Source organism: Lissotriton vulgaris, chromosome 8, assembly GCF_964263255.1.
Source record: "Lissotriton vulgaris chromosome 8, aLisVul1.2, whole genome shotgun sequence".
NCBI classification, from domain to species: domain Eukaryota; kingdom Metazoa; phylum Chordata; class Amphibia; order Caudata; family Salamandridae; genus Lissotriton; species Lissotriton vulgaris.
The window spans coordinates 448,692,153-448,713,589 of record NC_141696.1 but is presented as its reverse complement, the minus strand read 5'-3'; the positions used below and the strand labels follow the sequence as shown (position 1 = coordinate 448,713,589).

At 42.0% G+C, this 21,437-nt stretch overlaps 1 protein-coding gene across 1 annotated transcript in view; it reads right to left on the bottom strand.

Moving 5' to 3' along the window:
• LOC147697160 (ATP-binding cassette sub-family C member 5-like) overlaps positions 1–15,828 on the bottom strand; it is a 2,119,944-nt gene extending 2,104,116 nt beyond the window's left edge. The window contains exons 1-2 of the mRNA XM_086934231.1: positions 15,712–15,828; positions 15,419–15,567 (exon numbers count right to left, since the gene is read on the bottom strand). Coding sequence (XP_086790357.1) covers positions 15,419–15,498 — 80 coding nt within the window. The 5' untranslated portion in view covers positions 15,499–15,567; positions 15,712–15,828. The remainder of the gene's footprint in view (positions 1–15,418; positions 15,568–15,711) is intronic.
• Positions 15,829–21,437: the final 5,609 nt, after the last annotated feature.

The following is a 21,437-nucleotide window of genomic DNA, read 5'->3' as shown; positions in this document are numbered from 1 at the left end:
AGATTCCATTTTTGCCCACAAGGCTTGTCTAGGGACCTTATCAAAGGCCGCCTTAAGGTCCACGTAACACGCGTACAATACTTTGGAATTTGTGATGGGAGGAGCAGGTTGCCAGTGAGATGGCAGAATTTACCAACGTTGTCCTGTGGCTGCGGTACATCGACGACATCTTTTTTATTTGGTCAGGGGACATGACATCTGTGAATTTATTCATTGAGAAGCTCAATAACAACTCCTTGAACCTCCAGTTCTCTCAAAATATCAGCAAAGAAAGAATAGAGTTTCTTGATGTGTTGGTGGAGGTACAGAATACAACACTTACCACCAAACTGTACCGCAAGCAAACAGCGGGCAACAGTATTCTCAGTGCACAGAGCTGCCATCCCAAAAATTTAGTGCAGAGCATTCCGTATGGAAAGCTTTTACGTGCCAGAAGGAATTGTAGCACTCTGGCAGCCTACAAAGATGAAGAAAAAGTGATGCACAAAAGATTTCTAGAGAGGGGATATAGTCAAAAAATGATCACTGATGCAGCAACAAGAGTAGGAATGAAATCTAGAGATGAACTACTCTATCCCAATAAAGATCAAGAGGATTCTAACAGTATAAGATTCATCACAACATTTTCGGGTCAAGCCAATGAGATACGCAGAATTTTCCGTAAACATTGGCATGTACTCATGACTGATGATCATTTAAAGAAAGAACTGAATGACAACCCTCAGATCACGTTTAGAAAAAGCAGATCTCTACGTGACGAATTAAGCCACAATTATGTGACCAGTATGGATCCTGATGGTAATAGCAAATTCCAGGGATTTAAATGCTGTCATAAATGTAAAGCCTGTAAGAACAGCAAAGATGTCAAGACATTATTGATTCCGAATACATCTAGGGAGTTTGTAATAAGGAAGAGACTTTCATGCACTACCCCATACAGTGTATATGTCTTGATTTGTCCATGTGAAAATGGTATGTTGGCAGCACCAAGCATGAGGCTAAAAGCGGGTGCTTGAACATTTACATGCCATAAGAAGTAACAACAAACAGTATCCCATTGCACGCCATTTTCGAGAATGCACATGCAAAATGAAAATCTAGTGCGGATGGTTGTAATTGACTGTGTCGATTTGTGCGTGCGGGGGGGTAACAGGGAATTATCTCTTTGCAAATTGGAATCACGCTATATAATCGACTTTGACTGTTTAACACCTAAAGGCCTCAATGTAAGCGAGGAGCTATCAATTCATCTGTATGAGTAACTGCAATTGACAATTTGAATTTTCACTATTATTGTATCAGTCTGCTTGTTTTTAACATACATGTTTTTAATATACATGGTTTTAATTATTTTCAGAATGGGGTCACCTTCTTGTGTTGACGGACATATTAGTATGAGGCTGGAAATTTACTCAGTTGCCAACTGGGATATGGACTTAAGATACATTTTATCTACAGATGATAACTAGGATCAAACCGTTGGGATCTGTACAAGGATTGATATCTTGCTGTAATAGCCCACATGAGCATGGACTGTAATTAGAATTGAGACCGTATCTGAGACCAATGCCCACTTGGGCTTAGAAGTACTATAGATATGCATTTACCATCTGGCGCCATGATTACGGATAATGGGTCATCTACAAACAAACAATTGCATAATGTCTGAACTCTTGTTTATTAGCCCACATGGGCATGGACTAAGACTATATGACTTTAACAGTGTTTATAGCCCACTGGGGCTTAGAGGCAATGCATACATAGGTGTACACATACAGTTTGTAGCCATGGGAACAGATAGCGTGGTATCAACCAATGAAATTCCTGGATACAAAATGATCGCGTTTAGATCCAATGAGATCTGGACTTATAGATTGTTTGCGATCATGTGACATGTAATGTTGGGCAAAATGACGGTTTCGAATTTCAGCATTAATAATTGAATTTCCATGCCCAGAAATTTCATCCGGCTGCTTGGTACGACATTGCTGCCATTATGTCGCTTTTATTACGATTTGGAAACATTCTTCGTTTGAAATGATTATGTTGAATGCACATTGTATTAACGTACATCGCACATTAATATGAATTACGATCTAATGTAACAATGTAGTAGTGCGAACATACCCTATTTTGTGGCATATACAACTATTGTTTGTACTTCATTCAAATATGTCCGCCAGTATTTTCACTAAACACATTGGTGTTTTGTATCTTTCACGTATTTAAGATGGCGTCTAAAGTAACTGGGCGAGCGTGAACAAGCCATAATGGCGAAACGCGTCGTTTTTTTACCTGCCGAATAAATTTTCACTTGCAAGGCAATCCGGGTGTCCGAGTACTATCCTTACTTGGAGGTGTTGTGGAAAGAATTTACTGGGGTACCGGCTACCCAACTCGGACCGCCCTGTGACAGCGATCGATCTTTATGCCGGTAATGGTGGAGGAAATATATATATAGACCCAATTCAAATCAAGGGTCAATATAACTGAAAAACTAAATTTGCCATTTACGTTTTAACTTGCACATGTGCACTCAGGTATGTCGGCAGTACACGACAACCGGTACACGTTAGGATCCTCCAGCATCTACGTGCCATCGTCAACAATGACCCAGCCTATCCTGTAGCTAGGCACTTCAAGGCAATACATAACAACAATCTTGAGTGCCTATCGTATTTTGTTATCTCTGCAATAGACAAACCCAGAAGAGGCGGAGATAGGGTCAAGATGCTGAGAAGAATGGAGTCTCACTTCATTCTTGAACTAGACAGTAGATCTCCCAATGGTCTTAATAATACGGAGGACCTACATGTGTTTCTATAAATCAAGCCTTGCTTTGTCCACTCCGTTTTGCATTGCTTTGGGTGGTAGGGTTCATTTGGCTGCCGCCCTCCCCCACGTGTGTAATATTTTGTCTCCTTGTTGGATTGTTGCACGTATCATTTGTATATATTAATTCACGGTGTTTTATTATTTATGTATTTGCATTTAATTTTTGGGTACACTCATTTGAGGACATAGACAACAGTTTTTTTCTGTAGTTCCTGAGCAATATGTGTTTGTAACAGTTCGTCGTATGACAATGACATCCCCTTGATTATAATGCCAAATAGCCCATGCCTTATAACTATGCTGCTACAGTCGTATGTTTACATACTACGCTGATTTGCACTTTGATAGATATAGATGCAACATTATACTGTTTACATTCAAGCGTATTTTGCACATAACCAATAGTATTACTGCTGGTTTTTTTTAATGCATCTTATATAATAACAACAATTATTTTTAAATGATGCACTTTGCACTTTATTCTGCTATTTTGCACTATCAATACTAAATGCAGGCGGGGGCATTAAGTGTGTATATATATTTGCTATATACAACTTTTTGGTATTTGCATTTTAAGCTGTTTAAAAAAAAGTTTTTCTAACCTTTTTAACTTTTATATCAGGGGTTTGTGTTTTTGTCAAATTAATATATCGATTCAAACCAGTTAATGAATTTTTCGAACTGTTGCCACTTTAAAATGTTTGGAAAACAGACTAGGCTATTTGCTGCTAGTAGTTTGTCCTCGCTGTCTATTACCACGAGGTGTATGATGAAAAAAAGAAAAAAATGCACTTTTTTCACTGTTTAGCAGTTACTATTTAAAACGCAAGCATTTCCAACTCTGATTGTCTGTGCGCAAGGGCGGATGCCCGAAACGCGTCAGATTGCTTGGTTCAGCTTTTGAATAAAAATCTGTGCTTTATAATTACTGGATCCGCGTGATTTCCTGGGTCGCTGTGGTCGGAGCTTGGGAGATTGCACTTGTTCGATGTTAATTTCGGAAGGTGATTGCTTCCGAGGTGGATCCACTCTCCTGAAGTCGGCTGTCGTGTTCAATCATTACAAAAGCCTTTCCTGCCAGGAAAATTCGTCAACTACAGCCCCTGTGCCTGCGGAGGAATCAGTTGTTTGTTGGAAAATATCGGCGGCGTTTTTTGAAAATTTGAAAAGACGCGCTGGCGCCAAAAACGCCTGACCAGTCGGAATCCAACGGAAAACGCTCAAACATTTCGGCGGCACGGTGGGGAGGAATACTAAGCACTTGCACGTTACCCTGGGAGCAGGATTGTCGAGCTCGGGTAATTCAGTGCACACAACATCTTGAAGCAATTTGAACCAGGCGCCATGTCAGAGGAGACCCTCCGTGGCAGGGAAGCGGTGGCGGCCGCTCTGTACTCCAACTTACCCAAGGTAACAACGGGTGTGGGAGGAGGCAGCAATAAAAGCGATCAAACTGGTAGCTCCAATACGATAGAAACCCAAATACGTGCTGCGTTAAAAAGACTTGAAAAATGCATGTATTCTGAAATGTCCAAATGGTGGGAGCACAAATCTTTGACTATGTATCTGGAAGAAAACAGAGTCCCCAGAGGCTTACGTATTTTACTGGCACCGAGCTACGACAGGCCTAACCCTAGCATGCTCAAAGAGTGGGGCCAAGCCAATCTGGAAACATCTGCCAAGTTGTTGCAAATTTTGGTTAAATACGCAGTAATAGATCGTGAACAGCTCATGCAAGAGATCTCAGCAATTAACGAGGAGCTGCTTAAATTCGAACCTCATGATCTAATAACCAAATCCAGAAAAGAAATTGATGAGCGCATAGCTAAGCAGGAAGAAAAAATTAAAGCCCGCAAGATTTTCAAATTTGCGCGCGATAAGGAAGACTACGCACAGGGAAGAATTTTTACTTTCGCGCGCAAATTTGATAATGCGAAGCGCTCCAAATTTGCGCAACAAACACAGCAGGCGAAACAGGGCAAACCTGATGGACTAACATCTACCTCTGGGCAAGCTCTGGGCCCCACAACAGCCAGAACAAGCCAAGTACACAGCGACAATGAGTCATTGACAAGTGCCCCTACCTCGGACGATGATGCCAGTGGCACTTGGGAGGCAAGCTCGGTCATCCTGGATTTGGGGGAGGAAGTGGATTTTTTATCCAACGAAAGACAGCAGTCACTAAGGCCCCGGAACAAACAGCAGACAAAGGGGCAGCAGCAGCAGCAAAGCGTGCCAGGAACAACAGAAGACGGGGCCAGCGCCGGAAAAAGCACAAAAGCGCCCAAAAAGCCAAAGCGGCAGTATTGGCGCAAAAACAAGTGAGTGATAATACTGTAGTAAATCTATCTTCCGTTGACCTCACCAAGGCTGAACAACAACTCTTAAGCCTTGGTCTTTCATATTGTCCAGCTACTGACTTCAACTATGCTAAGACCCGCATAGATGTCTACATGTATATAAGAAAATGGAAGCTCAAAAAATTCTTTGAAATTAAGGAAGGTTTGAACAATAAAACACCACAAGGAATTGGAGCCACCATTAATGTTCTTTCTAATGTGCCTATGCTGCCGGCCAGTGACACTCGAACAGCACTTACAGTATTTAATCTTTTGGGAAATGATGCACTCACCGATGACTCTGCATCCACACAGGATGAATTGAGGGCAGCGGACATTCCCCAAATTGGAGCTAATACCAGTCCTTTTAAACAAACGTCCAAATTTAATCCTACCATGCCCAAAGACTCCATTGATGTTTTTCAGGACGTGGTAGTGGAAGACCTAAAGCGACTACATCATCAGATCAAGCATAAAAAGCGATATAGAAGCAAACATGAAACCGAATATTATGCTTTGGTTAAAAAATTAAGTAATGACCACAACATCATAGTAACCACGGCCGACAAGGGGGGCAATGTGGTCATCTGGCCCCAGGAGGAATATATTAGGGAAGCAAAGCGGCAGCTCAGTGATGGTACTTGCTATTCTATCACCAACATGAGACACTTTGAATCTTCCAAGGAATCACTTAAAAAACTACTTTTCAAATACAAAAGGGAAGGTATGATTTTCTCACAAGAATTTGAATTCCTCCATGTCGAGTTTCCGGTTTTGCCCAAACTTTATTTACTCCCTAAGATACACAAACTATCGAGACCAGTGCCAGGCCGACCTATCATTTCGGCAATTGCAGGAGTGGCTGAACATGTCACTGAATACATCGATTACTTCCTGCAAAGTCTGGTCCAAGAGCTTCCAACGTATGTAAGAGACACAGGCGATTTTCTGGCAAAAATCCAAAACACCCAGTGGAATGACGGAATGCTCATGATTACTTTGGACATAGAATCGCTCTACACGAGCATAGAGCATATTTGTGGTATTAAAGCCCTTGATTTTTTTCTTGGGAAAAGGCCCATTAATTGTTACCAGCACAACAAAGTATTGATTGAGCTTACATCATGGTGTCTCAACAACAATTTCTTTCTTTTTGGGAGTGATTTATATCTGCAAAAGCGTGGGGTCGCGATGGGGGCCTGTTTCTCTCCCAGCTACGCGTGCTTGCACGTGGGCTGGTGGGAGGAGCAGGTCCTCAGGCGGCAACACGCCCAAGTTTTTTCTGATCATGTTTTGCTTTGGCTTCGTTATATTGATGACGTTTTTTTGTAATGGCAGGGTGATAGGAAAAGTGCTCAACTGTTCATTGACTCTATCAATGTTAACAATGAAAACCTTAAATTCACTAGTTCCATCAGTGATTGTGAGGCAGAATTTTTGGATGTTAAAATCCTTATCCGCAATGGCCAGCTTACTACTAAGCTACATCGGAAAAGCACTGCGGGCAACAGTATCTTGCACGCTAGCAGTGCACATCCGCGCCATGTGGTAGACAATATTCCTCTAGGTGAACTCTTAAGAATTAAGAGAATATGCAGTACAGACTCTGACTTGGAATCTTGCACTAATGAAGCACTGACTAGGTTTCGTGCTAGGGGTTATCGTGAATCGGTGCTTAAAACAGCAATGGTGAAAGCCAAGACTAGATCTCGTGCTTCTCTGCTTGAGACTAACAATAGTGCTAATACATCTTGCGCTTCAGATGAAGACACCACGAACCCCAGGTTCCTCACACCATACAGCAGACAGGCCAGACAAATAAAATCTATTTTGTCTAAAAGATGGCCAGTTCTTGCCACAGACCCTGTACTTAAACCCCAATTAGCAGAAGTCCCTATTGTCACCTTTAGGAAAGGTCCCTCACTTAGGTCCCACATCTGCCATGAATTTCCTGAACTTAGAAAGAAGCAGGAATGGATGAAAACAAGATCAGGTTTTATACGCTGCACCTCCTGCAGGGCTTGCAAATTTGGTAAAAGCACTAGGCAATATAGCACGCCATTCAGTCCAGACCCAATTCAAATCAAGGGTCAATATAACTGCAAAACTGAATTTGCCATTTACGTTTTAACTTGCACATGTGCACTCAGGTATGTCGGCAGTACACGACAACCGGTACACGTTAGGATCCTCCAGCATCTACGTGCCATCGTCAACAATGACCCAGCCTATCCTGTAGCTAGGCACTTCAAGGCAATACATAACAACAATCTTGAGTGCCTATCGTATTTTGTTATCTCTGCAATAGACAAACCCAGAAGAGGTGGAGATAGGGTCAAGATGCTGAGAAGAATGGAGTCTCACTTCATTCTTGAACTAGACAGTAGATCTCCCAATGGTCTTAATAATACGGAGGACCTACATGTGTTTCTATAAATCAAGCCTTGCTTTGTCCACTCCTTTTTGCATTGCTTTGGGTGGTAGGGTTCATTTGGCTGCCGCCCTCCCCCACGTGTGTAATATTTTGTCTCCTTGTTGGATTGTTGAACGTATCATTTGTATATATTAATTCACGGTGTTTTATTATTTATGTATTTGCATTTAATTTTTGGGTACACTCATTTGAGGACATAGACAACAGTTTTTTTCTGTAGTTCCTGAGCAATATGTGTTTGTAACAGTTCGTCGTATGACAATGACATCCCCTTGATTATTATGCCAAATAGCCCATGCCTTATAACTATGCTGCTACAGTCGTATGTTTACATACTACGCTGATTTGCACTTTGATAGATATAGATGCAACATTATACTGTTTACATTCAAGCGTATTTTGCACATAACCAATAGTATTACTGCTGTTTTTTTTTAATGCATCTTATATAATAACAACAATTATTTTTAAATGATGCACTTTGCACTTTATTCTGCTATTTTGCACTATCAATACTAAATGCAGGCGGGGGCATTAAGTGTGTATATATATTTGCTATATACAACTTTTTGGTATTTGCATTTTAAGCTGTTTAAAAAAAAGTTTTTCTAACCTTTTTAACTTTTATATCAGGGGTTTGTGTTTTTGTCAAATTAATATATGGATTCAAACCAGTTAATGAATTTTTCGAACTGTTGCCACTTTAAAATGTTTGGAAAACAGACTAGGCTATCTGCTGCTAGTAGTTTGTCCTCGCTGTCTATTACCACGAGGTGTATGATGAAAAAAAGAAAAAAATGCACTTTTTTCACTGTTTAGCAGTTACTATTTAAAACGCAAGCATTTCCAACTCTGATTGTCTGTGAGCAAGGGCGGATGCCCGAAACGCGTCAGATTGCTTGGTTCAGCTTTTGAATAAAAATCTGTGCTTTATAATTACTGGATCCGCGTGATTTCCTGGGTCGCTGTGGTCGGAGCTTGGGAGATTGCACTTGTTCGATATATATATATATATATATATATATATATATATATATATATATATATATATATATATATATATATATATATATATATATATATATATTATTTATTTTATTTATTGAATTTGTAAAGCGCTACAGCTACCCAAACGGTTTTCCCGGCGCTGATTGTCACAAGTAACCTGAAACCCATGAAAAGAAAGAATCTACTGGTTAAAGAGCCAGGTCTTAACAGCTCTTCGAAAGCAAACATAGTTGACCTCCGCACGGACAGCCCGCGGGAGAGAATTCCACATTCTGGGTCCCAAGTTGGCAAATGCACCGCCCCCATTCTGGACAACCTATACTTAGGAGCACAGAATAAGTGTTGAGAGGAAGAACGGAGCAAGCGGGAAGGAGAATAGGGCTTAACAAGTGACTGAAGATAGAGGGGAGCCACACCCATCTTAATCTTGTGCATGTAGCATAGCGCCTTGAACTTTATACAGCTTTCCACACGGAGCCAATGAAGTTCCCTCAGGCGTTCTGTAATGTGGTCTGATTTACGACATCCACAGAGGAGTCGCGCTGCCGTATTTTGTACCAGTTGGAGACGGCGGGTAACCGCCTTGGTGGACCCCAGATACAGTACGTTGCCATAGTCCAATCTGGAGGTCACCAAGGCGTCAACCACGGATCTCTGGGTGTCCGAGGGGAGCATCCAAAAAATTTTTTTCCAAGCCACCGTAAGATGGTAAAACAGGTGGCAGACACTCTGTTGGCTTGGTCCCTCATAGATAGCCCCCTATCAATGATCACTCCAAGGTTACGTATATACGCAGATGGAACTGGCAGTGCACCCATAGCTGAAGGCCAGTGACTCGGACTCCAAAGGTCAGGTTTATTGCCCAATACCAAAACCTCCGTCTTCCCACCATTTAATTTGAGGAAGTTCCTATTCATCCAGTTTGCTATATCGCTAAGTCCAATTTCCAGGGGAGAAGGCAGGGCAGGGTCAGTTTTGGATAGGGAAAAAACAATCTGTGAATCATCAGCATAAGTAAATAAATTAAGACCGGCCCTTTGAGCAATATGAGCTAAGGGCGTAACATAAAGATTAAACAAAAGAGGACTAAGAATGGAACCCTGGGGTACACCGTGTGGGGATAGATAAACTTTAGAAGTGGAAGGGTGAGAAACAATTTGGAAAGTCCGGTCTTTCAAAAAAGACGAGAGCCAATTCAAAGCCTTGCCACCAATACCAAGGTGTGTGAGGGATCTGATGAGTATACTGTGTGATATAGTATCTTATGCTGCACTGAGATCGAGCAATACCAGTGCAGCAGTTTCCCTTCGATCCAGATGTAAACTTAGATTTTCTGTCACACCTAAAAGAGTAGTCTCCGTAGAGAATCCCGGGCGAAAGCCAGACTGAGAAGGATGTAGGAAATTGTTAAGCGCCACATACTGAGATAGATGCGTGTGGATATGTCTCTCCAAAACTTTGGAAAAGATAGGCAACAGAGAGATGGGACGATAGTTTGAAGAAACATTGGGGTCCATGGTGGGCTTTTTCAAGAGTGGTGTAACCATTCCATGTTTCCAGCAGCTTGGGACAGTTGCCATATTCAAGGAGTGGTTTAGCAAAGTGCAGACAATAGAGAGCAGCGGGGGCTCCAGAGATCGTAGGATGGAAACAGGCACAGGGTCCAACGGCGAGCCCGACTTAACTTTACCCAAAATCTCTAAAAGAGTAGAGGGGAGAAGGTCGGGCCAGGACAAAAGTGAAGCTGAAGTCGGAGTGTGAAGAATCACCTCAGCAGCTGCAGGGGGCAAGTTAACAGAGGTGTTACTGATGTTGCCAGCTCCCTGCGCAGTAATGTCCATATATATTATATATATATATATATATATATATATATATATATATATATATATATATATATATATATATATACATATACATCAGCTGCAGTCTCCCACCACGCCAGCAAAGCGACAGAGAAACCACGCAAATCCAGCGTTTCTTTTGGCCACAGGTATTTATTTAAGGTCGAGTTTCCAAAATAGATATATATGTGAGACTCCCCGAGATGTTGGATCTAAAATTTCCCTAAAGTTCACATATTCTTATCAAGCAATTGACAGCCTATGCATCTATAAGCATTTAGTATTTTATTACATGCTCAGAAATTCAATTATCGTATTGTGCATTAGTACATCATAATCGAATTTAAAGATTAATGTATTATACAGAAAATGAGAAACAGTACATGATGTACGAACAGATGTACCACATAGCACTTTACGAATAAGGTAATCATGTTATAATTTTATCATTTTTGCACTTTTTCACACATTTTTATTATTTTTGGGGACATCACGAAATACACCTTTTTAGAAACACAAATAGGTGCCTATTTGCAAACAATAATTTGTAACACACTCATGAGGTTCAGGTAATTTTTATCTGCATTTAAGCTTTTATTAAATCAACAATCCTGGCCAATAAGAAACAGATCAACCAACATACATTTAAATCATACAGGGATCTGATTGATTTTAAAACAATGAATTTTACTGTTATTACATTATATTATTGGCCATGGTGAATCATTATTTGCATATTTATATATTTGTCCAATATTTATTTCCAATGTGACCGTAGTAGTATGTTGTTTATGTTTATTGAAAGCAAAAAATGGCACTAGCACTTTAAAAAAGATGAGCACAGCAAGAGTCGTGTCATGTGATCAAGGCCAAGGGATGGTTGAAACGTGTCATGGCGGCTAGCTTTGGTGGCACAATAAACAACTAAAACTAGCACAAATTTGTGTCCACACTCGTTCTTTCGGGAAGGAAATCGTGCAACGAGGTATTGAAAAATATATATATACATATATATATATATATATATATATATATATATATATATATATATATATATATATATATGTATATAAACAACAAAGGTTGCCCAATGCAGAGAAGCCTCACAGGTAGGTTTTCAATAGTGCTTTATTTGGAGCAAGTTTGCAAGCGCTGGACAAGAGTCTTCACCAAGGTTCAAGATGCCTGGCGCGTTTGGTGCGTGAGGCGCACTTCTGCAGAGGCAGAAAAGGTTCACTGTTGTTAATCATTGTACCTTTTTAACTGCTCCGTCATGCTGAACGAGCGTTGACGCCCCTCCGGCATTCTGGTCACAGTAGTTCATCGTTATCTGCTCCAGTGAGTTCATTAGCAGCAGCAAAATGGATCCAAAAAAGGAAAGCCACAGTGGGTTGGGAAGGCTTCAAATCACAGCGTCCTGCACCGTGTTACTTCTCCGCACAACCTTCCTCTCTTAAAGTGCTGCCTCCCTGGATGCAGCATGAGTCCACATGGTAATGGCAGGGCTTCTCCCCGACCCGGGCTGTCCGGTCAAAATACAAACAACAAGGGTTGCCCAATGCAGAGAAGCCTCACAGGTAGGTTTTCAATAGTGCTTTATTTGGAGCAAGTTTGCAAGCGCTGTACAAGAGTCTTCACCAAGGTTCAAGATGCCTGACGTGTTTCGTGCGCGAGGCACACTTCTTCAGAGGCAGAAATGGTTTGCTGTTGTTAATCATTGTACCTTTTTAACTGCTCCGTCATGCTGAACGAGCGTTGACGCCCCTCCGGCATTCTGGTCACAGTAGTATACAGCACAGCGAAGGTCATCTAATTGAACTGGAAATTCTGCTCCGGAGCCCACTGGGGCTGATGTTATTAATATTAATTTTAAAGGACACTGAATTAAACTGAACCCACTGTGGTAATAATTTCGATGTTTCGAACTACATGTACCAGCATGCTGAAAACCGGAACCTCACCTGAGAGAGCCAGAGGGGCTTGAAATTGAATGCATGCAGCTAATGGTGCTTGAATCAGTTTACCAGCTGTCATCCTCTGACGAAGGAGCCATCGAGCTCTGAAACGCGTAAGGAGAACATTCATTACGGAGCTGTATTTGCCGGTTTTGACATTAAAAGGCTGTTTCGCACTTTGCAGTTGGAGGCGTTTTTGTATCAGGGCAACTTGAAGTTTGGATATTTAAATATATATTATATATACACAAGCACGTTGGTTCATGTTTCCTGGCCATTACAGCGCTCATCATCGGTGCCTCTCCCTACGGCAGAACCACGCCGTTTCAATATTCAAAGCACTTCTTCTTTCACAAAAGAATTGGGGCGCACTCCTTTAGCTTTCCACAGCCAGATATTTTATTCAGGATCTTTTCAGGATAAAAGCGAGTGATCAACGCGTTTCGATGCTGCTAGCATCTTGCTCACGAGCAGCGCACTCATTCAGTCAGGTGCGAGCAAAGCAGCTAAGCTGAGCGTGCGGAACACAGTGTCCTGATGGATTAAATATTGTTGGAGGGCAAGGCAAAGCGGCAATTAAAAACTATGAATACAAATCTGAACTACGAGCACCAGAATGCACTATGAGCACACGCCAAGTGGGGCGGGACTGTAAACACTCAAAAAGCGGATGCTCATTGCCAGCTGCGTCTTGCCCCTTGTAATGCGCCAAGCCAGTGAACAAGGAATTTTTTCTGAAACGCGTATGGCATGTGACGGCGGAACTTCACTGTGAAAGCCTGTTCCGATTGAGCTGCTGCCGGCTGAATAAATAGAGTTGAATCCTGACGTTGCATGGGTGTCTTCACTTGTGCGAGCACCTTCATTTGGAACATATATATATATATATATATATATATACACACATGTATATATGTATGTGTGTATGTATATATATATATATATACATATATATATATATATATATATATATATATACACACACATATATATATATATATATATATATATATATATATATATATATATTCACTGAAAAAAACATAGGTTTCACACCAGTTATAGTTAGGATTTAGCATTTAAAAAAACCTATTAAATTCACTGAAAAAACCATAGGTTTCACACCAGTTATAGTTAGCAGGAAGTTTTACTCGCATGAAACCATTGAAATTCCCACGTTATAGTTAGTTGGACTCACTATACCTCGCGCGTGCAATGCACTGCTGATGATGTCACATATTACATCACTCATGACATGGTCAGTGACATCACTCATGACATCACTGATGACACCATCCAGTAAATGTGTGTCTTTTTGAAAAATAAATTTGTTTTATACATGTATATGTAAAAGTTGATGGAAGAATAAATGTTTAAATAAGTGTCTAAATGGATGTTTTTTTAATAAAAATTGATTAGTTAACTGACTTATTAAGTGTTTCTTAGTGAATACATATATTAGTGAGTAATGTTTAAATATTTACATATATGTATTAGTGTTTCACTTTGTGTTTAAGTGGCTGCATGGGTTAGTGAGTAGGTACATGTGTAGGTATATGGGTTATTAGATGTTTTTTTAGTATCAGTATGAGTGTTTGTATTGTTTCGTGGGGGTATTACTTATCACATAGATGCATGAATGACTAACTCTCTGTGTGTGTTTTGAAGACAGCATATGTGCAGGACTGTATGGGTGGATGAGTGTGTATATGTGTGTGTTAGTGAGTGAATGACTGTCTCACTAGTGTCTTTATCAGTAACTACATATGTTTTAATCTAGTATATGTGAGTATTGATGTATATAAGTGAGTATATGTGAGAGTGAGATATTGAAAGAGTTACTGTTCACTGCACTAGCGCCACTGACGAAAGGAAGTGTGTTCCTGAAACGCGTTTGGCGATGTATTGAGGTGTTGCCGGTTAATGCTGAAGCTCTGTTTGCAAGCTGCTGAATGACAATAAAACAAACTACTTTATCTGCCTGTGGTATCTCTCCTTGGGGCTAACCTTCGTGTGTTTGTGAGATATATGTATATATGTGTATATATGTGTGTATATATATATATATACACACACACATATACATATATATATATATATATATATATATATATATATATATATATATATATATATATATATATATATATATATATATATATATATATATATATATATATTCAAACCCGCAGGCCAAAGGTCAGAAACTTCCAGCTGGAACTTGATTTTCCGGCTGAGATTGACAAGTTTTTTCTCACTTCTTTGCAAGTCATATACATATTCCAGAGAAAGGTATGGTTATTACACTCTAATGAGCAGCAATTCAACATTCTACACACTTTTGTAAAATAACAACAAAGACGCTGCGCGGCGACAGACTACAATTTAGTATTCTGCTTCGGGCAAAAGTGGCCACCCTATACGCCGATTTGCGACAGCCCTTTGAGTACACCGACAGCTGATAAGCAAGAGGAAAGCTAAGTTAGAATAACATTGGCTGACATTGACGCGCGCACACTTGCGGTCCTGGGGAGGTTCCTTTGGGCCAGTGAAGGTGACAGTGTCTCCGGTTATCCATTAAATATGCGCAGCCCGTGTGGTTTGCGATTTTCAACATGTCAACCCTCCCCATTCCGGCGAGAGACTACCGACCGGAAGATTAGTCTCCAGCCACCCGACTCCTGTCTGCAAAAAACAGATTCCTCGGCAGGCTTCTGCAGGCACTGGCACTAACTGCCCCTACCGGCCAGTCCACAACATGTTTGTCACTCTCCCTGCCTGCCACAGCCTTTCTCCGTGCAGGACAGGTAAGAAAAAATAACTGGTATTTTCATGTAGTCCCTGTACATGAAACTAGACCAGATACAGGCCTCAATAGAAGTCAACGGGAGAAATATATTCTCCCGGTTATTTAAAAAAAATCTTTAAAACGAACACTTAACTCTTCTAAAATGCTAGCATGTATAAAGACCACAGTAACAACTTGCTTCTGTGTTTACCTACTTGTGGGTTGTGCGCACAGGCTTCAGCAGGGGCAAACTGTGCCGATACCTCCTGTGGGGGGCACATCGTTCTTCGTCCATGCTAGAGGGGGGTTAAAGCAAGTGGCCCTAAATCCGCTCAAAACAGACACCAGACTTTACTGATGACACCTGAAAGAAATAAAATAAAAAAGCAAAGCGTTGAAAGAGAGTGACATGTGCGAAAAGTGATTGGCTCAGCACTAAACAGAGAAGGGCACGATAGCAGCTGTCCTCCGTCCCCCCCGCTATTCAAAGGTGGCTCAGCCCATTTACCTCAAATAGAATTCTAACAGCCAGGCCCGCTTGGCTTCCGCCTAGCGTCCACTGCCAGCTGCTATGAAGAGTACGATAGACTCAAGGAGCGAGGGAGGGGTGCCGCTGTTGTCCGCTGTCGCGGAGTCAATACACACGCTGCGGCTTTTTGACAGGAGTTCTTAACGCCTTTGGCCGCTCCCCCGAAACAGCGCCCGCCCTTTGCAAAAGTCTTTTCTCTGCTCTCGCCCTTCTGGCCTTCAGGGTGTGGCCCCGTGCGCTCAGATAAGGACGTTTAACTCGAGGCCACGACAACTTTAAGGCCCCATTGCGGATCCCCTTTTCTGTTTCTACTGAGGCCCACTACTCAAGTATCTTCTTCACATGCGTTTTGGGAGACCAAGTTGTACTATAGTCAGTGGCGCCGCGCCCACCTCTGCCAAGTTTTGTTTTATGTGCGACAGTTCCATGTTTTCAGTCTGTATATCGGTGACATTCCATTTTTTTGTGTGCCATTACATACACTTCCAATTATACTTTTCACGAGTAAGGATACCAATAGTCCCCTTCTGGTGATATACATTTAACAAATTAGCAAATGCTGGCAACGCTTCAGAAATGTGTATGCAAGGACAGTTGTAAAACTTTAAGCCGTATATAAAAGTCTTTTGTGCCAGTACTATAGTTTAGAGCCACGTAAAGTGGTAGGGTGTAAATTAAAATACCGTTTGTAACCTCCAATTGAGCTTAATAAGTGTGACTGCCCCACGATTGCTCCCAAAGAGTGGTTTCCTAGGATGGGGGAGAGATAATTTCTTTGTAAAACATAATGCATTTACTACGATATCGTCTCCAAAACTTGACAAAAAAATGGATTTTATAGGCATTTGGGAAGAGATCTTTATACAACATCTAAAATAACTAGTAATTTGACAAGCAAGCTTGATCTTCCCTAAGAGGCGCAGGAGCCAGACAGAAAGGCTTGGTGGCTATCAGTCCAAGAAATCTATGCTTGACAATAGGAATCAAAGATTCATTCGTTAAAAAATGTAAATGAAAAAAAGTATTTGTTAACTTCAGCTGTGTGAGTCAGTTCAGTTGGAGAGCATCAGCCTAAGCCAGTGGTTCCCAAACTTTTCTGACCCGCGGTGTCATGTAGTTGTGGGTGCAGCTATGCAGGAAACACAGGACGCCGGGAATGGTTGGTGACTCTCTTTATTATTTGTATGTCGCAGCGTGGGTCAGCACGTCTGTCCTCGTCCTCTGTCGTCCCTTGTCTGTCCACTTCCTGTCCTCTACAGGATGTCCTGTCCAGTGACCTGGTCACTGCCCTGTGACCCACAGGGTCCTAGTGCCCTACGTCTGTGGTCAGCCCTACGTCTGTGGTCACTACATCTCCCCCCTTGTCACAAACAAATGTCTTTGTCACGTGCGCAAACTCTTGGTACATTATCCACATAGTGATGGGAAAAGAAAAGAGAGAGATAGAGAGGGAGAGAGAGAGAGAGAGAGAGAAAAGAGAGAGATGATCTCTACATTTCTTCTACTAGTCTTCTGGGCTTCTTGCATACTCTTCTTGGCCTTTGGTCTCCATTGAGTTCTTGTCCTCCTTTTTCTGATTTCAATGAAATTGTCTCTCTGCTAGTTCCTTGCTCTCGTTCTTCCACCTTTGGTGAAGTTGTCACTGGTTCTTCCTCTTCCACTTTGAGCTCCTTGAAATGGGAACTGTTTCTTGTTATTCTGTGGTGTTCAGACGCTGCAGTTACCATTGATCCTTTCACGTTGGTTACAACTAGCGGATCCGTTCAGATGCATTTCTCCTTTTGTCAGCATATTCTTTCATCTTTTTCTTTGCTTGATGATCTCTTTCTGCGATGTCGCTTCTAATCGTGCTGTCTTTTATATCTATTTGAGGCAGTCTTGTCTTGCTAGATCTTCCCAGCACCAGTTCCGCTGGGCATCTACCAGTGGAGCTGTGGGGGGTGTTTCGATAATCTCTCAGCACTTGACAAAGTGCTTGTCCAATTGATATCTGTGTCAATTTTGCTCGCTGTATGGCTTTCTTGATAGTCCCCATGAATCGTTCTGCCATTCCATTAGCCTGTGGCCACAGGGGAGTTATTTTCCGATGCTTGATTCCCAAGTATTCCATGAATCTACGAAATTCCTCTCCAGAGAATGGGGGGCCATTGTCTGTTTTTAATGTTTGTGGTGAGCCCCAGGCAGCAAATATGTCGTCTAGCGCTGGTAGTGTGGCACTTGCTGATGTCGACGATACTTCTCTCACTATTGGAAATCTTGAAAATTTGTCGATGATCACTAGCAGGTATTTTCCAGTCTCCAATGGTCCATAGAAATCTGCTGCCAACTCGGACCATACCGCAGGTGGCAATTCTGACATCTTCAACGGTGCCGGCTTGGCAGGTGGTCCTGTTATTTGACAGATATGACACTGTTGACACTTCCTTTTCCACCATGTTGTCCAGTCCTGGGAACCATACTTTTTCTCGCAACATCTTCTTTGTCGCTACGATGCCTCAATGTGATTCATGGGCTAGTTCAACTGTTTTCTTCCTCAGGCAATGCGGTATTACAATTCTTGAGCCTCTCATCAGAATTCCATTTTGTGTTTCAGACAGCTCCTCGCTTATTTTTTTGAAAGCTAGCAGTTTTTCTTTGATGACCCCTTCTCCTACAGCGCTGTTATTGTTAATATGTCTCCATCTCTGCTGCCGCAATACCGTTCTGATTGCGTTCATTGTCGGATCTCTTTTTGTTTCTCGCTCTAGTTCTGTGCTTGTTATTGACGTTGGAGTGTTCTGTTTTAGAATGAAGTTTAGATATTCTCCTGCCATTGTGGGGCCACCTTTTTGATGGGGAAGCGGGTGTCGTGACATATAATCCGCTGGGTTTTGGTCTTTCCCGGGCTTGTGGACAATCTTGAAGTTGTAGTCCATCAGTCGGATCCCCCATCTTTCAATTCTTGGTGGTATTTTGGCGTTCGGGTTTCCGTAGATGGTCACAAGTGCTTGGTGGTCTGTTACTATGGTGAATGGCTTTCCATATATGAACATGTGATAGTGTTCACATGCCCATACCACTGCCAAACTCTCCTTTTCTGGTTGAGAGTACGCTCTCTCAACGTCCGACAAACTCTTGCTTCCGTATGCTACTATCTGCCGAGGTGAGTCTTTTCCAGGCTTGTGTTGTGCCAATATTGCGCCAAGACCTACTAGACTGGCGTCCACTGTCAATTCGGTGCATAGGCTTGGGTCAAAGTATGCCAGGTGGTCTACTGCCGTTACTGACGCTCTTATTTCTTCGAACGCCTTGCGGCATTCTGTGGTCCATTCGAATGTTTGACCCTGTTTTGTTAACTCTCGCAGTGGGGTGCTCACCGTCGCGAAGTCCTTTATGTATCGCGCACAATAGCTGGCAAGGCCGAGGAATGAGCGCACTTCGGCGACATCTTTGGGTTCTTTTGCCTTTTCGAGGGTGTCTACTTTGCTGCGATCTGACCTCATTCCTTTTTTCGAAAAGATGTGTCAGAAGAATACTAGTTCTTCTCTCCCCAGTTCGCACTTCTTCTCGTTTACTGTTAGGCCCACATCTACCAGCTGGGAACATACTTCCCTCAATGCGTTATCATGCTCTTCATCTGATTTGCCAAATACCAAGATATCATAGCTGTACTTCAGACTGTTTTTGATTGGTCTGATGATCTGCCTTATTGTTTCCTGGAAAATCCCTGCTGCTGACGATATTCCAAAGCTTAATCGTTTGTAGCGAAATAGGCCTAGATGTGTCGAGAAGGTTGTTATGTACCTTGATTGCTGGTCTAGCTCCAGTTGGTGGTATCCCTTGCATAAGTCTAGCTTGGAGAATTTTTTTATTCCCGTCAGGCAGCTTATCATGTCATCTAGGTGCGGCCCCGGATGTCGTTCTCGTTCAATAGCTGTGTTGGGTATTCTCATGTCCACACATATCCTAATCTGTGCAGTGTCCTTTTTTGGTACAGCCACTATTGGGGACACCCATGGCGTTGGTCCTTCGGCCGGCTCAATGATGTCCTGCTCCAGTAGTGCCTTTATTTCTTCCTCTACCTGTGGTTGTAGATGGATCGGTCCCCTTCGGTGATGCTGGGCGACTGGTCTGACTGATTCATTTATGTGTAGAGTTATTTGTCGTCCTTTCAGCTTTCCAAGTCCTTTCGTTAACTTTGGGTACTCTTGTAATATGTTCTCCTTGTCCGACACATGATACATCATCTTGAGTAGGCCCATTATTTTCGCTGTTACATTACTTAGTAGACATGGTGCGGGGATGTCTCCTCGTAGCACATGTATTTCTTCAGTGACGGTCTTGCCCTTGTGTGTCATGGTGTCCGTGAATTTCCCCATGTTTGTGACTGGATTTTGTGCACCCCAGGTAAATACTCTTACATTTGATGGTTGGAGGGCTGGTTTTCTCTTCATTTTGTCATATTCTGTGGCACACATAATGTTACACGTTGCTCCACTGTCCAGCACAAATTCCGTTTGGTGGGGTCCTACGTCAATGGTCACCCAGTCTGTCTTCTTTATTGATTTTCTATCTACTAATCTGATGTGTTCTTCCTCATATCCTTCGTCTGTGGACATGAGGTATAGTCGTTCCACCTTCCCTGCTATTTCTTCTTCTTCTTCCTCTCCCGACTCCAACGACGAGCTCCTGTTGGTTGCGTCCATGTGCCGTACGTGTCTGTTCGTTGCTGTTCTTGATCTCCCTGGCCTTCCCTGTTAATTTTTTAATTGCATTCCTTGGCACATGGTGGCAAAATGGTTGCTTCTGTTGCATTTTCTGCATGTTTGACCGAAGGCTGGGCAGGTTCCTCGGTGTGGAAACTCCAGACCACATTTGTAACATTGGGACCCTTGTTTCTTTGTCACTTGTTCTTTGGATCCTCTCTTCCAGTTCCCAGTTCTGCTTGTGTCCGTCATTCTGTGTACTTGCTCTTCTTTTCGGTCCATCTGTCTTGCATGTGCCATTGCCCTTGCTTCTGCTCTTGCTAGATCTAGAATCTTTTCTAGAGTGATAGGTTCTTTTAGTAATCTTGTGCGAAACTCTGTGTCACGACATCCTTCTATCAGTCTTAGGCGAATGGCCTGTTCGTTGTCATATTTTTCGAATTCGCAATGAGCCACTAACTTTCTCAGCCGTGTCGCAAAATCGTCCATAGACTCTTCCGGCTGTTGAAATGCTATGTTAAAGCTGTATCTTTCAAAGTCGACGTTTCTTTGAGGGTCGAACTTTGTTGTTAGACACTGTATTAGTTTGTCGTATGTTTCTGTTTCGCTCTTTGGGAGTGTTATCAGGAGGTCATCCACTTCATCCCCCACTAGGTTTAGGAATAGTCCTAGTTTCTTTCCTTCTACTACATCTGTCGCATCCATGTATCGCTCAAACGTCACAATCCACTTTTCCCATCTTATTCCCACTTGCGGCTCTGATACGCTGAAGGGCATTGGTCTGCGATATTGTGCACTTTGCTTTGTTTCAGGCATTTTGCTTTCTTTTCTTTTGTTGCCTCTGTATTTCTTTTATTTCTGATCTTTTTGTCACTTTCTTATTGCTTCCGTTCTTGTTTTATTTCTTATTCTAAGTTATTCTTTGTTTTGGGCGATCTCTCTTTGTTTTTCTCCCCTTTATTTTCACTTTTCCTTGTTTTTCTGCTGTTTTCTTTTCTTGCCTGCCCTTGCAATGGCTGC